Source organism: Lasioglossum baleicum, chromosome 2 (assembly GCF_051020765.1).
Source record: "Lasioglossum baleicum chromosome 2, iyLasBale1, whole genome shotgun sequence".
NCBI classification, from domain to species: Eukaryota; Metazoa; Arthropoda; class Insecta; order Hymenoptera; family Halictidae; genus Lasioglossum; species Lasioglossum baleicum.
In genome coordinates this window covers 15,028,386-15,046,383 of record NC_134930.1, presented here as the reverse complement: position 1 = coordinate 15,046,383, position 17,998 = coordinate 15,028,386, and the positions used below count along the sequence as shown (strand labels likewise).

The 17,998-nt window shown below is 47.7% G+C and overlaps 1 protein-coding gene across 2 annotated transcripts in view; it reads right to left on the bottom strand.

The window, feature by feature from the left end:
• The window catches only part of Svp (COUP transcription factor 2), an 85,507-nt gene extending 70,374 nt beyond the window's left edge, over positions 1-15,133 (bottom strand). Inside the window, exons 1-2 of one of the 2 annotated variants that reach the window (XM_076444948.1) lie at positions 14,544-15,133; positions 592-741 (exon numbers count right to left, since the gene is read on the bottom strand). In XM_076444948.1, the coding sequence (XP_076301063.1) occupies positions 592-741; positions 14,544-14,775 (382 nt within the window). In that variant the 5' untranslated portion in view covers positions 14,776-15,133. The remainder of the gene's footprint in view (positions 1-591; positions 742-14,543) is intronic. The other variant, XM_076444940.1, reaches the window with a different exon arrangement.
• Positions 15,134-17,998: the final 2,865 nt, after the last annotated feature.

Below are 17,998 nucleotides of genomic sequence, written 5' to 3'. Positions count from 1 at the left end.
TACTTAGCCATTGGATATAATGATATCGTGTGATAGATTATAAAGATCGACGAAGTTTTAATCATTAGACTGCGGATCTTTATGCATAGTCTGTTTACGGTGAGGAACAGATTTTTTATATTTCTCACTGTTTTATATTTCACCCAGTTAATTTCTGCACAAATGCATAAAAATCCGCAGTCTATTAATCATTCTAATCGTAAAAGAAATCTTAGTGCAAGAGGTTGTGTACATGCCGAAAGCATCGTCGTTAAGATCATAGTATTTTCTTAATTTTCGGCTAGTAACTAATTAATTAAGCGAGTCTTTGCAGAGGTACGATTTGCATGGTCAGCGCTGTAGATGCACGCGGTGTGTTGTCTTCGGTTCGACAAGTTCCAAAGATACGCTTCCACCGAGAGCAAATCGAAACGCGTTTCCGCCTCGACGAACTTTAACCTTACGAACTTCGGCGCGCGATTCGCGGCCGAGTCGTCCTTCTATTTTCGAGGCGCGTTCCTCCCGGCGCGACGGAATCCCGCGTCCGTTCGCGATTCGATGGAACGCGATGGCGGTCTATTGCGAGCGATGTATGTAGTTCGGAGTACGTACCTTCCCGTCGCATGCCCATCTTCAGGCACTTTTTCAACCGACAAAACTGGCACTGATTCCTATGGTGTTGGTCGATGGGACAGTTCCTACTCCCTCGACACGAGTACGTTAGGTTTCTCCTGACGCTTCTCTTGAAGAAGCTTTTGCACCCTAGAAACAGGGAAAGTTACAGTTAGATATCTCCTCTCTTTTTTTTCCAAATTACTCCTTTCTCCCTCTCTCTCTTTCTCTCTCGGTCGTTCTTTCTCTCACTAGCTATTTTTCGATAGAAATCACGAAACCAACTGCCAATGAGATAAGCGAGCGAGGACGAGCACAAAATGTTGATAAACAACGAACGCGAGTGATAATTATAGACAGGACTTTGAACCGGCAGAGGCCGATCTATACGAATAGTTTTATCGAAGCTATTCAACGAACCCGTTCATTCTAATTCGGAGAGAAGGACCCTAACTGCTAAACTGTCGTTCGACCTTTGACTCGAAATTCAATGATCAGCGAGGAGGAATCGAACGATACTTCTCGCGTAGCGTCTCTTCCCACTGCTTCGTCGAGTCATACCTTGAAAGATAGCATTTCCTGCTCGATGGATGCTCGCGTTACACTTCCGAGCGCGCGGAACGCGAGAAGCCGACCGTTCGGTCACCGATACCCTAACGCATCCAGCACCGAGAAACGATACGAAACGATACGGGACAACGCAACGCGATTCAAGACGAGTTTCACGGAACGAATTCAGAGCCAATTCATATCGTGACCGTGACAACAAAGCGTTCTCTGTATGGGAACCTTTAGGATCCTGATAAACAAGATCCCCTCGATGCCAGAACCACGATCGAGAACCATCGTGATCGCGGTCAATGACGATCGCTGGCATTCTTCTGGTAGTAGCGAGCGTTATTCACGAAACGAAACATCGTTGGTACGAATTCGATTGAGACAAGGTGTGGACAGACGACTAAAGACTTCGTGTATCAGCTAGATCGATTCTTAATTACATATCTCTGATGCTACTCTATTCTCTGATTCCTATCCTGAAAGAATTTAGTAAACGCGGATGTTGTTCGTATGTGAAACTGAATCGGGTGCATCGGGGATATCTGCGACGACTTACTATCATCTTGTCCGGTCGCGTCGCGTCGCCGCAATAGACGTCGAGTCGAATCGTTATCGAATGAATAGGTCTCGCGGTCGACGCGGCTACCGTGCTTCCAAAGCGAACGAGGAAACGTTGTTTCGAGTTACTTCTCGGAATGGAATGGCTGCGAACGAGCCGGAGCAATGAAAATTCAATGACGCGAGCAATTTGAGCTCTCGAGGGCCGTGCAAGCTGCAATCTGAAAGTATAAACAGTAGTTGTTTGAGTTCCCTTTCTCTCACTCGCTCTCTTCCACTCTCTTTGCGTCCCCATTGCTCTCCCTACGTTTCTTTCTCCCTCTCTCTCTCTCTCTCTCTCTCTCTCTCTCTCTCTCTCTCTCTCTCTCTGTTTCTTCCTTCGCAGAAAACCTTCCTCCGTTTCTCCCTTTTCCCCGGGTCCATTTCTCCGATTTCTCTCGCGGCACCTCGATGCACGTATACGGTGTCCCCCGGAGGTTGGCTCGCGTACTATAATCGCGTAATTTGCGTGTAACGACGCAATTTGTAGTTACGGCGACCCCAGAGACTCTTTCGTAACATGGACGACGACAACGATTACGACCACGAAGAGGATGCGAACGGCTGAGGCGACCACTGCGACGGAGAAGACGACGCAAAGACGAGAAAGACCACGACGAGCATCGAGACAAACTCGAGGATGGGTGCAACCAGTGTCGAGCAGAAAAGCGCACGGTGCGATGGCCGCGCGAGCTCATTGCTGTTCGCAGTTCGCCTGTCGTGATTCGGTCCAACTCGCCATCACCGAGAGACCATCTTCCCACAGCCTTAAACCCATACAACTTTTATCAACCGCTACGATTCTCCATCTTCGATACGAGAGTTAAGTAAAGTGTAACGGAAGACTCTCGTGCCGAACTTATTATTAGTAGACCGCGGATCTTTACGCAGAATAATTTATTTCTCGCTTCAGTGATTTCAATAAGGTGAGACTAACACATTGATGTGCTTAATTTCTTTTAATCTGCCTACCGCTTTTTTAATATACTCATTTTTGTCATAATTGCATCAAATCCGCACTCTATTTATCAGACTTATTTTCTAATTAACCAATCAGCAATTACTCCCTCCAACAGTCCCGACAAATTGCAAGTAATTTCTCGACATTCTCTAGTTCCTTTAACCCTCATCCACACGACGTGGTACCCGGGCACCTATTTCAAATTCATGCAGAACCGTATAAAAAATTACCCGTGTGGATGAGGGTTAATCTTGTTATTGTTCGAAGTTACAAATCTTGTGTTTAGTCAAACTGAGCATACGTTTCCTGTTTCTCGCAGGGAACGATGAATGAAGTGTGAATGAAAGTATCTGCGAACAAAGTGGTGGAACAAGGAGTCGCGGAGGAAGAAAATTTGAATTTGTCCGGGAAAATGTCCGCGAGAACGAAGAAAAAGGAGGAGGTCGAAGGGAAGGAAATCGAAGGGGCAGGACGAGCGGAAGAGAGGAATAGAGGAAGCGGCGGGACGATTCGATTCGGTTGGTAACATTTCGAGTTGGCCGCGTAGAATTAACGACATTGTTATAATTAATTAGCAGGCCGGCGCGGAGAGGCGGAGAGACGGAGCGGTGAAGAGAGGTGGAGAGACGCGCGTTGTTCGTTCGGAGCGGCGCGGCTGGTAGATAGCGGGGGCTTCGTTAGCGAGATAATTGGTCACAGAGGATGCGTTCGGGATGCGTCGCGCTTCGTAATTCTATGATCGATGCTTGCGCTACAGCCGCAACCGTCAAGGTACACACCTCGAGAGCGGTCGGGCGGTCGAGGTGGTCGAACAGTTTGGTCGAGCGGTCGGCACCTATCCCGACAGACGCGGATGCGGGCGCACACGCACAGGACACGAGTGCCGGCGTGTGCAGTCGCGTAACGCGCTTTTGCTTCCAAGATCCTGTTGCCGTTAGCCGACGTCTTGCCCCTCGCAGACTCGTAGGAAGCGAAACTAACGAGAACGACGCGAGCCCGACCAAGCCGCGTTCCTCTTCCTTCTCCTCCTTCTTTCCATCGCCGGACGATGCACTCGCGATGCATTCCCACCTTGCCCCAGTGGTCGCGTGACTAGGAATTTTGACCGGTTGCGAACCTTCGCCGTGCGACGATTCGTTATAGCGTTATACACCGCGGTACATCGCGTCCACACCGCGCCACACCGCGAAGCGAGAAATTGTACGCGAACACAAAAACTTCTCTTCGAATCCACTTTCTTCTATCGCGTGGACAATGCCGCGGTAATTTTAAGGATAGAGAAGAGCTGATGGGAGTCTCGCTTATGTCCGGATCAAGTTTCAAGGTCGCGCGGCGAATCCTTCGACCGAAACGACGCTTCCGTATAGAGCGCTACATATTGACTTTTGCTGTTCGAACGCCGAGAAAACGTCTCATGATACTTTAACCTTTATTCACAACCGACGACCGATGAATAAATTTTCCCAAGTTCGATAACAAATTCTACTGTGTAGCTACCAGGAAGTCGCCGCAGTGACGCTGTTTAATAGAGATCTCTTTCAATATGGTTGAAACGACTTTTTAACGTAATGCCGTCATTCGGCCGCCTATTAGCAAACTTCCGGAAGGTAGAGCGTTGACTCGTATATACCGATATGCACACCATTGTATTCCAACAGCTCCGATTCGCGTTTGTCACGGATACATGCTCGAAGAAAAGACCGTGCGGTGACCTGTTCACTAAATGAACACCTCCCACTGAATTAACATAATTCGTGTTAAATGAAACTTTATTGTAACGCCGCGGATGTCTCTCTAAACGGATCTAAAATTTAGAAGTCGTTCGAACATGATTCTACGTATTCATGGTAAATATTGTAGTCGTCTAACAAAATCCATCGTGTAATAATTATCATTCACTGGGATACGTCTGTTCATTTTTCATCAATCATCAAATATTGTTAGACTGGCGTTCTATTAAATCTAAGAATTTAATAATAACACGGCCTTCTAATAAGTGGTACGTCGTATAAAAGGTACGTCGACGTCGCGAAAGGATGCTGATCCTTTCGGTAAGGCTCCGGTAGGCTTCGGTAGGCTTCGGTAGGCTCCGGTAGGCGGATCGTTTCGGAGACGGTGAGAAGCGTTCCCGGTTGTTTCGGGAAACAATACGACCGAAGTGAATCGCGACGCACGCGCCTCGAGGAGAAATGAGATTAATAAAGATTAGCAAAGTTGGAATAATATAATATGATCTCGTTAGAGCGATTAGCTCGCTGCTAGGAGCAGCCTGCAGAATGTCTGGCTTCTTCGTGAGCGCGCGCGCGGTGGGGTACGCCAGGCATAAGTCGGTAAGTCCGTAAGTAACCGTAAGACTCGGAGGGAGAACCAGAGACCCCGAACAGGAAGCCCTTTCCGTCGTACTACGCGCTGCGCGGGTGTACCACAGACCGCGAGACCGGAATTAAATTTCCTTTTCTTCTTTTATCCGCGAAACGACTGCGAGCACGCGTGCCTTCTTCTCTCGGTCAACACTTTTTTCGCCTCGATCCCACCGATACCGATTCCCCACCGTTTTCTCGCAAAACTAGCTCTTCCCCAATGCAGAAAGTCGTACCCCTATCCACCTAAACCTTCTGTTATCACCATTTTATCAGAAATATAATCACCCAGCCCCCTGTTTCGCAGCTTCTTCCCACCTTCCCAGAAAGACACAACGAGATACCTAATTAATAGACTGTGGATTTTTACGTAGTTCTGAAGAAATTGGCTGGGTTCAACATGAAACAGTAAAGGGTTGAAGCATATTGTTATATTTCTATCAACATACCAAACGATTAAGTGATGAAATTAACTTTCATTTAGCTCCTGCTTCCCGCAAATGATGCACCACATTTTTATTTCGCATAAAAACCCGTAGTCTACAAATTAAACATTGAGGCGTCATGGTCAAGATTCTTTGCCATTACGAGAACAGAAAAAAAGTTGCAACTTTCCTATTTTTTAACATTAAAGTTAGATAAATGATCAACGTTTTGCAAAAAAAAAAATTGTCCGGGTCGCACTGGAAACATAACTAAAGCCTTAGAAGTGTCCAAAAATTGTATGATTTTTTCCAAGATAGCAAACAAAGTTCACTGTTGCTAAATATTACAAATATTGGTACATACTTCGAAGAGCGTCAGACGGCGAACGAGCAGAAGGCATTCCTAGAAAGACCGCGTTTCGCTCGAGAACCGGAACGACGAGAACGGATTTGCTATACTATAGCGTTGTGTGTGTGGCGCCGATTTACGTACGTGGCTACGTGAAAAAAAAACGCGCCATAAAATGCTTCGAGACGCGCTCGTTCGTTAAAATCGCTCGGTTACGTAAAGGAAGTGACTCGATCGAAAAGAGCTCGAAGTCTACGCGAGGAATTCGTTATCATCGTGACGCGTGGAAAAAACATACACAAGCGAACGTACGTGTACATAGTGCGCGCGTCCGTGCATGTGAGCGTAATTACATGCGCACATCCCCGGCTACGCGTACAATGTATCATTGAATTTATGATGATTCTATCCAGGATTTAGAACGGCATCGTCGCACAGTGATCGATTCGTCGATTCTAGGTGGACAAAATGTTCTATTTTGTTCACGAACATCAATTTATTCGATATATAACGTAATATTTCCATTGCACGTGGTTATTACGACAATAATACGGTGCTAAAGTTTTGCCTGTGCGAAATATTATAAATATGCTAATTCTTCTTCATCGTATAACTTGTTTGTTTGTTGTTTAAATTATTATCTAAAAAATGGAGCGTGTAAGCGAAGGTAAGTATTTCATTTTTACATATCGGTATAATTTTATTTTGCCGTATAAATCTCATATACAACAGGTTAACTAATAATATTATTTAAGAAGAGGTCAAATTGTATAACTTCTTTTGCCGGACTCGGCCGGACTTGGCTCTTTCATAGTTTTGAAGAATACTTATTTCAAAACAATGATACTAAATACCGTTCACCCGTTTTGACCCGTTAGTCATTCATATCATTTTTTAGAAAAGACATGGAGTATGCCACTGTTTCATGTGGTATTGAAATTGACGATAGAAAGTTTACAGAATATGCACTTCAGACTGCGAAAATTACATATGACAATTATAATTTATAATAATTTAGAATATCCACCTTTGTGTCATGCACATTCCTTATTATAATTTTGTACTTTTGTATTATATTTTTGTAGAACTTTATCTAATTTTTAAATATGAGTTAAGATTAATTCTTTCCATTTTGTGTATTGTTTATTCACGTATTTAAACAAAACCTATAAAATATTTAATTTATGTTATTTTCACAAACTTTACAATTAACTGTTATATTTGTCCATTTTAAATAAATGATATATAATTCGTTTAAATTCATGTAGTTTTTATACACTTGTCATGATTTCTGAGAAATAAAGCGTTATTACTACGAGAGAACACAAAAATTTGAATTTTGTCCACCTAGAATCGAGGAATCGATCACTGTGCGTCGCTTTCGCGATCGAAAACAATCTGTCGTATATGAAAAATAAACTAGTTTTGTAACTGGAGTAGTAATGGTTCACATCGATGTACCCGACGCCGTATCGGGGATTACGTGACTTGCTACGTATGTCCCACAGTCAAAGGGATATTCGTTTTGCGTAGATCCTACGGGTTTCCGCTTTCTTAGATCAAGTTTTCTCGCTGTATTTCTAAATAAATATACACGTATCGAAACGACGAATATTGCGACGGAGCTACGAATTTCTTTGAACGTTTCTCGTTCTCGGCAATCCACGATCGTGGAAATCGTGGATCCGAAGGAAATGGCATTTCGCCACGCGCGTATCAAAGGATTTCCAGGATTCGATCGCGAGCCAAGTCGGTCCGAGTCGGTTCGGGGACGCGAATCGATCGGTCTCGGAAGAACGAGCGGAAAGAGAAAAAGACGATCACGGGGGTAGTCGAGGTCGAACCGCGAACGACTATTGCGCAATAACCAAAGACGAAGAACCTTGTTCCAGACGTGGTACCGCGAATGGGAGGTTCCCGAGTCGCTGTAATCGGCAGATTAATGTTCGTTTCTCGAACCTAATCTCGGGCAAGTCGACCGGACGGTTCCGGATTCGTCCGGAACAACGTCTAGCTTGCGCTTCGATCGTCGGTTTCGCCGATTTACGAGCCGAGAAATAAAGCTCGCTCCTCGGTCCGATAACCTTAAAGATAGAGGGGGGGGGGGGATGCTAGGGTGACAGCGTGGAATATCAACAAGTTTCGAGGGAATGGGTTTAGCCAAGATTGGCTTCGGTGACGAACGACAGAATTTTGATCGGTCACGAGCGCCGAGAGCTCCTTCGGCTCGCGATCTCGTCGATCGAACCCATCGAAAGTCAGTCCTGACAAATTGACGATAATTCGCGACCGTTTGACATCGGTTGACATCGAAATCAATTCGTCGTAATAAAGCGATCGCCGACAATCGGCCCGATTACGCCAATGAACGTCCAATGTGGAAGGCGTATGCGGTATGCGGTAACACGCCGTAACACGCCGCGCGGACCACCGACCCATCGATGTTTCTATGATTCTCAATAAAGCGCTTCGACGTTCGCGTCTGTCGCTGACGTCGGCGCTCTCTGTCCATGCTCGACTGCTTCGATTCGGGGATACGTGATTCGAACCGCGTCTTACGTAACCACGCTGGACGTTGCGATCCGTCGCGACGCCGCCGCGACGCTTCCGAGGACCGACCACTTCGCCCTCGCGAGACGCTTTTTTTTCAAAAAGCACACTTTCACACGGTTTCCACGACAGTTTGGCTTGAGACCCAGGAAATGAGAGCGACGTAGATGTTTTCAGGTTTTCAAACACGTAAATGCAAATCCACATATGGATTAACAAATCCTATAAATCGAATTATTGCGAATTCCAACACTCTATATAATAGAATGGTAATTATTTTTCTCGGCGCACAGGTTCGATCAATTTCTACACTAAATGAATATAGCTTGAGGGGCATGAAACGTTATAGTCCGAGTTCGAACCAAATAACGCTTCCGATTCGGGTTTGAATCAGCAAGATGCCAAATGCTATTTTATTGGAGGAAAACAAAGGTGGAGTGTTTCGTCCCAGGCCCGCTAGAGGACTCATCAGTAAGGCTATCTAGCGGACCCTGCCTTAGACAACAAATGTCATGAGGAAAGTTCTTAATATACTAATTGGTGTCAGTTTAGTAACTTGTGAGAAAAATAATTACCATTCTTTCAAAATAGTGCGATCGCGAAAAATACCTCCTTTAACTCTATATAATAGTATTGACTATTTTAATGGGTCGTTACAAACTTTCAAAAAAAAATTACTCAGGATTAACTCATAATATCAGTACCTTTATACCCATAGTTTTTTTTCTTTTTTCTTTTATGCATGTCCTTTCTTAGTAATTTTTGTTAAGTCTTTATTCTATAGTAAGTCTTTATTCTAATGTAAATGGACCTCGGTCCGTGCATAATAAATAATAATAATAATAATAATAATAATATGTCATAAATTAGATGTCACAAATTAGCCCTTTTCGAGACTGTGTCGTAGACAAGGAAACTGGGTTAGGTACCAGCGTGTGTCCTTTGCTGCCTACCTGGAAGGGTAATATCAACTCTGTCATTGAACTAGCCGACGATACCGAACAGCATTTTATGCGTAAAACTTTGAAGGACGAATATTGCCTAATAAAGCTTCGCTTGTAGAGCCTATTAACTAGATTATATTGGATTGGCAAATAAGTTCGTTCGGCTTTTTAGAGTGGAATAAGACGCAAAACCGAATGAACTAATATTTGCCAACCCAATAATTGAAGTAGATTATGTAGACCTACCGTAGATCTACATACTTCCATTAAAATGCATCGAAAAATATCTGTCTGGTCGGATATGTCAGTTCGGAATATATCATAAACAGACTCTAAGGGATCTCAACGTTTCTACGAAAAGCAGTTAACATTTTGTTGACTGTTCGAATATCATATTGAAGGAGAAGCGATAGAACAGCTTGAAAAATGTACACAACAACTGCATCGTGTCACGCTTTGCCAAAGCGACTCGTGGAAAATCGCTAATGATCCCGACGACTGACAGGAGAGAAGCAGCCGCACAATGTTTCCAACGGAGCACGCACATTTTCCAATAGGTTAACAAGGGAGAATTACGAACCCGGGAATGCAGAAGATTACGAAACTTTGAATCGTTTAAATGATTGATCAATCTCTCACTGATCCGTTCAGAGAACCCGGTTTTGCCTTGGGATATTCTGTCAACCCTTAGAATGAACTAGAAAGACTTTGTAAAAAGTACAAGTGTACAAAATAATTGAAAGTCGGGAATATAGAGACACGATTCTTTCCGGGTAGATTGTATCTTGGGAAACGGCACTTCAAGAAATCGGTCACGACAATTTCACGGAAGCAGACGAGCAGTGGTTGCAAATTTTTCGCGAATTTCAAGAAGCTCGAGGAACGCGTGACAGAATGGAAGGAAATGGAACGGAATGGAATGGAATGTACTGGAATGGGAAGAGGTGACGAGAGGTTTGTCGAGGTCCTACCGTCGCGAGATCGTCTAGGGAAAATCAAGGGGTGGCGAGTAATTAAGATTACCACGAATAGAAATTATCGTCGGATTAAGCGCGTTATCGCGGTACCGCTAACAGCGGGTAGACCGAGAGAGTGCCACGGCTTAACAATGGTAAATATCGTTAGCGCGACTGTAATTGGAACACCAGGGAGAGGAGTCGCCGCTGTAACTCGAGCGTTCAATTAAGAGACAGACTCTTAACCCGCTCGAATCGTACGTTTCCACGCGTCGAATCTTCGTGCAGTCCGAGCCGGCACAAATTGTTGGAAATTAACGAACCGCGAGGGGGAAGGGGGCAAGGGCCAACGAACAACGAGGAAGGGGGCAAAAGGGGCCGATCTCTCAGATGCCACCGTTTATGCTTGTTCGCCGCGTATTATTTTTAGCGGCGTTCTAAACGATAACGTCATCGGTCCTTCGTCCACTCGAACGAGAGGTTTCGTGATCGATTCGCGTGCGATTCGTTCCTCGGTCTAGATTTCGATCGATTACCGCGATCCCACGGTTTTCGAATCGCCGAGAAATAGGTACCTCGTAGAAAATAGTGTGAGAAAGGAATCGCAACCGATTCTACAATAATTTAGTGATTTAACGCTAGAGGTACTTATTGCTTGTTACTAGACTGTGCGGATACTTTGCAAAATAAAGAATCTACTTCTTCCTTTAACCTTTCTATGTACAGAGAATTGTTTTTATTGAACTAAATTTTTTAATCTACAGATACCATCATGAAAATCAATAAAATTTACATTTTCCACTAGAAACATGCAGGGGGTGTTATTACACCCCGGTATAGGGTTAACAGTAGAATATATGTACGCAGAGTGAAGGTTAACAATTTTAATAAGTTAATGGTGATATAACGACACTATTAAATACTTTTAATCTTTTATCTGTTCCACATTTTACCTATCCATTTGTACCAGAAGTGCGTAAAATCCGCAGTCTACTTGTTATGTAGATAGTTGTCACAATCCGGTCTAGCGAACTTTAGATTTTGTTGCAGAAGTTACGGAAATGATTTTAATGGACCTGCAAGTTAATCAATTTTCGCAAAAGCAGTCTTATGTCTCTGATAAAACTTGAAATTGAGAATGGACGAGCTTTAATCGGGACGGATGACAGGCAACGAACGTGTCTGGAAGATTCTTTACCGTACAATTACGCGTTGGTAAATAGGTGACCGCGCACGATTGTGGTCACGGGTGCGTCGAGAATGTCCGATGCGAGCGAATTTCGTTGAACAAGACACATCGCTTTCGAACGCGGAAGCGAACGGATCCCGTGGAAGCAAAGACAGCTTCGTAAACCTTGGACACGATAATAAATTCTATGGGAAATCTTACGCTAATACACGTTGCACCGCGACACTAGTTTCGACAAATTCTTGCACGAATTGTTCGGAAGTTGAAGCTATATGTACATACACCGAAGCCTGAACTACATATGTAGCGTAGGTTTCGGAAGGGACTGTGGCACGAAGGAAGGAAGACACGAAGGGCAGGGAACGAAAGAGGAAGATACAGAAACAGACCAGCACTCATGAATTTTAATGGGAGTTTGCTAGTCGGATCACCGGGGCGACCCATTGGCGTGCGATACGCGAACCAGCGCAGCGCAAAGAGTTTGCAGAAAGCGTCGTCGTCTACTTGTCGAAAGAGAAGGATTAGCGTAACGGTTGCGGTTATTCTCAGCCTTATGTAAATATCGGGATCGGAGTACCCATGGCACTCTTCGCACTTGCTCGACCATTCGAGTACAATACCCGATGGTCCACCTAACACTTTCATAATTTTTCATCAATATTAGTCGAGCACTAATATTCCTATCCGTTCACCAGCGCTATCTTAAAGTCTCACTGCGCGCTAAAATAGAAACGTTGTTATTCGCGGCCACTGCTCTTTTTCTGTTTACATTTGACACATTGCAAGTAAGGGGAATCCGAGGAAACTGCAACGCCGACTAGGAGCACGGAAAAATTTGATGCCCAGCCGAGTTTTACGCAAGACCAGCTGAAACGACATGCGACGTCGAGTGATCGGTCAACATTGTACAGATACCACGGTTCTTAGGCTCCGTGAAATGAATTTATAGGCACTGCGTTCATAAAAATTGAAGAGTTTCAGACATAAGACTGGTACGAACTGGTCCCGACGCAGGATCCCGAGGGGTTAAAGGGGGATAGCGCGATGAAAAGGGGAAGATGAACGGGGCACGGAATCTCCGGTGTCGGCTGTCCCGAAACTCAAAGGGGTGAACAGGCACACTGGTGCGTGTCCCGTGTTCCATGTCCTGTGTACCGTGTAGTATAGTGTGTCGCGTGTCCCGTGCGTGTCACCGCGTCCCGCACAGCTTCCGATTTTATCGCGATCAGGTGTCGAGCACTTGTCCCGCGGACGATGCATCATTCACGATGAAACGTTCTCTCCTGTAATCGTCGCGTTCGATACGACTTCCTTCGGACGGATCGCAACGAAGCGGACCGGACGGGCCGACGCGAGACGACGCGTCGGTAATCAAGGCGATCGGCCGCGCTAAATCACTCGCGAGATATAAATTACCGTCGGCGATCCGATATCGATAAGACGTAATTCGGGATAATAGGAAGGAACGCCGACGAGGAGGGGAGAACGGCTCTCGCCCGTCGATGCTAGGCCCGTGGGAGGATCCATAAGTCTTCATTTCCCAGGAACCCCTATAGATTTCGATTAACCGTGTCGATCCACATGCTCGAACTAGCCGCGAGATTTTTCTTCGTTACCGCGGTTTCGGCGTCACCTTCCGATAAGTTACGCGCGTTCTTAACTATCGGTAGATATGTACCCCTGCTTTGTATTTTTTTTTTAACTCTGCGACTCACAGTCAAGAACGTTTTTCAACGACAATCAGAATTTAAATCGTTTATCTGGAAGTCGGTTCCGCTACACTAGCCGATTTTTTCGGGAAGAGATTGTTTGTAGAAGTCGTGTGAATACGCTTCCGCTAGGACGCGTATTGACGTCCGAAACGACGTCAACGATTCAAAACGCGGATACAATTCAACAGAATTCATTAATTGAAATGTATGAGTCACAAGATTCGACGTGTTACGATGAATCATAAAATCCAAATGTCCGATCGTCATTTCAAAGAAGCTATCTAATGAATCCCCGCTTACTGTCCCGACAGAAGAGAGTTTTATTCGAGAGTACCTACTCCAAAATTTTCTGATCACCCAGAGGAGCGCGCGAGTTCACTATCATAGAGCACCACCAGGTGTTCGGTATACGCATGATAAGGGAAGAAGAAAATGCCAGATCGAGCCACGGATAAGACGACGTATTAAAACCGGCGCATTCTTCGCAGTCGCTCGAGAACATGCTCGAAGAACGAATCGACCGCAATACTACGTGCACATTTATCTCTTTGCGGTGGTAATACGAGTTATGCTCGGCCACGGTATGTTTAACGTTGGCTAATAATCCACGATTATGAGAACATAGAAAATGATACTTCGTTTACCGTAATAAATGTAGTGAAATAATATTTATGGGTTTTTTTATGCGACGATTGCTTAAACGCGCGTTACCCATTGAGCAAGCAGCACACAATTACGACGAACGAAAGACACGCGACTCTCGACTAGTCCGACCGGACTAGAAATTGCGGAATACAGTTCGGAATTTCGAGAAACACTCTCGTTTGAAATAGTATCAATTTTATTGCGATTTCCGTAATCTCCATGATTTTATGCTCCATAAGCGTTCTTTTTAATGTCCTCTTAACGAGCGGACCGCGATCGCGACGACAACTTGTCGCAGAAAACCGGCTTGTATCGGGAACTCTCGGTTTTGCGAGAATACGGTTCACGTACAGAGAAAAATTTCCCTCTCGAGAGCAACTCTCGATGGTTTTACTCTCGTCGTCGCGTCGGACGGATACGCACCCCTAGCTCTGCCGCCGCGTCTATCTCCCCGCAATTCTCGGGTCCATTACATCGTTATTAGGCTCGTAACGGATGCGTAAACGTTTCAGGGAGCACCCCGCTGTGTTATTAATGGTGGATTTTTGTCTTTCTTGCTGGCTGCTCGGAGTTCGGAGCATTCGCCTCCCGAGCCTCCGCAACGGGTCTGCTCGCGGTGAATCGGAGTCTCCGATTGGATGGAATTCGGGAGGATTTTTTCGCGATGAAGAATCGGAAGTGAAAAAAGAGGGAGAGCGGCACTTACCCTCGCAGGTGAACTGTCCGTAGTGTTTGCCGCTGCTCTTGTCCCCGCAGACGACGCATTCAATGTTGGGGGATTTGTCGGTTTGCGAGCTGCCCGATTGGGAGCTGTTCGCTTGGCTTCCGGGAGTGGTGCTGGGTGGCAGCGGATCTCTGGGCGTGAGAACGGCTCCGGCGGGCACCAGGCAGGTGATGTCCTCGGGCGTCGCGGAGGGTGTCAGGTGGGTCGGCGGCATCGGGGGCGGCGGGGCGATTTGTATGGGTCCCGGGCCTGGTACGGGACCGGCGGAGGAGGCACCCGCGGCCGCGGTACCGGTCGCGGCCAGGCTGGCCCCGGGGTCCCGCGAGGGCCACGAGGGCGGCGCGGCTACCAACGCCACGGAGGCGGTGGTGCCGCGCGGCGGGAACCCCACCTCCAACGTGGTGGTGAACTCGGGGTGGTGGTGTCCCGTCGACACCCGGCCAGGGAACAACGTCGCTGTCGTGGCCGGGTAAACCACCCCGGCAGTCGCCAGGGCGTCAGCTCCTCTTGTCCCGCCTCGAACCACCCTGCCGGCTTCCTCTTCGCGTGAGCGAAGGATCCTCGAGGCTTCACGTTATTCTCTCTTTCTTCTTTTCTTCTTCTCTCTGCCTACTTTCTTCTTTCGACCGCAACACCAGTCTACACCCGCTGTCTCTGCACCCTTCGATTTATATCGATATACGTCCTTGCAGCACTTCCTCTCGCTTTCGAGATATCTCTGTTCACGGTCCGAATGAAGCTGTCTCAGAAATTTCAGCTCGTTTCTCGCGCACCACCGAACTCGATCGCGAGTCCACGCAATCCAACGCGACAGACACGGGGTCACTTGGTATCCGCACTCACTCGCGCACTGTGCAAAGTTCGCGTAGTTGGTTCGCCGCAACGAGCGGCATCGTCGTTCCCTCGACCCGGCTGGTCCCCGAACGTCAAAGAACTTGAACGGGAACAGGAACGCTCGGCCGGGTTTGTCCGGTCACCGATGCACCCGCGACCGGCGCGCCGGTATCGTTTCGATCGCGCGCTCAGCGCTCAACCGCTCACGCGATCGCCTGCCGGCTCCCACGACCGGCCGATTCGAGATCCCGCGCGACAGCACTTATTCACTCTCCCGAACGATATTCCGCAGCTGCCTGCCGCTGATGTTCACCACTGAACTGCACTTGGCCCGTACCGGTACGGTCGACTCGATCGCACAGTTTCGAAACGGAGGTCGGGAACTCGCGTTTCAACGGGAATCGGGATTCGGGACCGGGACCGGGATCGGGATCGAGATATCGCGATCGCGCGCACGCGGTAGATCAACCGCGTATCCCCTTGTCGGTGTAGCCGAGGTATCGTGGTGTATCGACGCTGGGCGGATGCGCGGTGGCGCGAGCCACCGAGACACGAGGCGGAGAGGGTGTGTGCGCGCGGTACGCGCACCGCGGGACAGACGGGTCGGTGTGTGGGCGGCGGGGGTGATGGGGGAGGGAGAGAGACACCGTGGCTCGGGACAGAGGGACCGGAGAACAGAGTGAAAAAGAGAGAAAGAGAGAGAGAGAGGAGAAACAGTGGCCGAAAGGATGCCGGTGACGGAAGGTGGGACCAGAAGGATCGAGGAGGAACGAGAGCGAGCGAGAGGCCGCGAACGTCCAAGAGAGAGGAGGAGAGAACAAGAGAGAAAGAGAGAGAGAAGGAGCGCGCGCGCGCGCGCGACCCAGTCGATAAGCTGCGCGTGTGCCTCTATGTTCCCTTTGCGCGCTCGTGCCGTCACAAGTAGGAGGAGGAGAAGAGATGTGATACTCGACTACCGCCTCGATACGACTATTCTTGGGGCCGACCAGAGACCGACTGCCGACTAAGACGACCCCTGACACCGACCTGCCCCCCACCAGCTCGAACTCTCTCGCGGGTTTCTCGCGGGTTTTCGCCGGTTGCCATGACTACCGAAGGTGGGGTCGAGTCCCGGGCGCGCCCCGATGCGACTCTCATTGGCTGCGAACCTGCCCTACCCTCGCGCCCTCCGGCCGCTCTCCTTGCCGCACCGATCTAGCCGAGCGTCCACTTTGCCGCCGAAGAGCATAGCATACGCTCTTTCCTCTCCTCCTTCCCTTCTCCTTCTCCCCCCTTCTCCTCTCTCTACCCAACCGATCTCCTCTACTCTTCTTTTCTCTCTTCTCTCTTTCCTTTCCTTCTATTCTCTACTATTCCACTCGTATTCCGTTCAATCGGGAGACTCCTTTGCTTTTTTTCGACTTCTTTTTCCTCGTGTACCGGGTTACCCGATTTACCGATTTTTCGATACACCCGCTGAAATCGAACCAGTTTCGCGAACGCACCGAATTGCTCGGACCTTTGTCGATGCCTTCTCGTCTCGTTCAAGCTCTTTATCGCGTACCCGGCCAAAGGATTCGCGTGTTTTTTTTTTCTCCGAGGAGCGAAGCATACGCATCGACGAGCAGAATGTCTCGACTGTTTGAGTCGTGGTTATCAAATAATCGTTATCATCGGTCGGTCATCTTTTCGCGGCGGACACCTGCAGCATCCTGTCCTTTGACCTGACGAGAACGAGAACTTTTCCTACTACACCTTCCTGTTTAGATATCGCAGTCGAATCAAGGAGAATTTAAGAACAACAATTTTTCAACTATCACAGGTCCGACACACTTCCACCAAGAGTTGAAACGTTGGCATACCGTTGAAAATTCTGTCAGGTGTTTCCGTTACAAGGTCGAACTCGATGAAATCTTTGTGAAACAAAACAGTCGACCAACAGACTCGAATTTGTCGCAACCGATCAAAACGTAGCTGGTTCGATCGAAACGAGACCGAAGCAAATCCGGTCGAGGAGATTGGTGGGGGGGTTGGAGCAGGAGCTCGTATATAGAATAGCGTCGAACGTCTCGGTGAAATACGACGTTAGTGGGACGATAAGGGAATCGTTGCTCGTCTTTCGTGGATTTTCTTAGGTTTCCTTGGATACTTTTACGGGAGCAGTATTCTAGGTGGATCGCGCGATGCCATCCGGGAAACGGTGGAGGAAGACAGGTTACGGGGCGAGAGGGTGAGAGGGTAAGAGGGCGAGAGAGGGCGAGAGGGCGGCGACCAATGGGGACGTGGAGTCAAGTGGGGCGCGAAAAATGGGCCGGGCCGCTTCCATCCACCCCCGAGGCTAAGGGTGAGGGTAAGGGTGGCCGCGAGAGAGCACCGGAGTAGGGTAAGCCGACAGCCTCGAAGACGACCGGGCCGTCGTCGCAGGGTCAGTCGGGTCGCAGGCCTGAACCTCTGCGTTTCTGCGCCTTTGCGCTTTCGTGCTCTCGTGCTCTTTCACTTTTGCCCTCTAATCTCTCCCTCGCTATCTCTCCTGCATTCTCCGTTTCACCGGTTTCCGCCGACATCGCGCTCAATTTAGGAGTGCGCCGGGTCTAACGTCGTGATCTTGTTACCTTACATTTGCC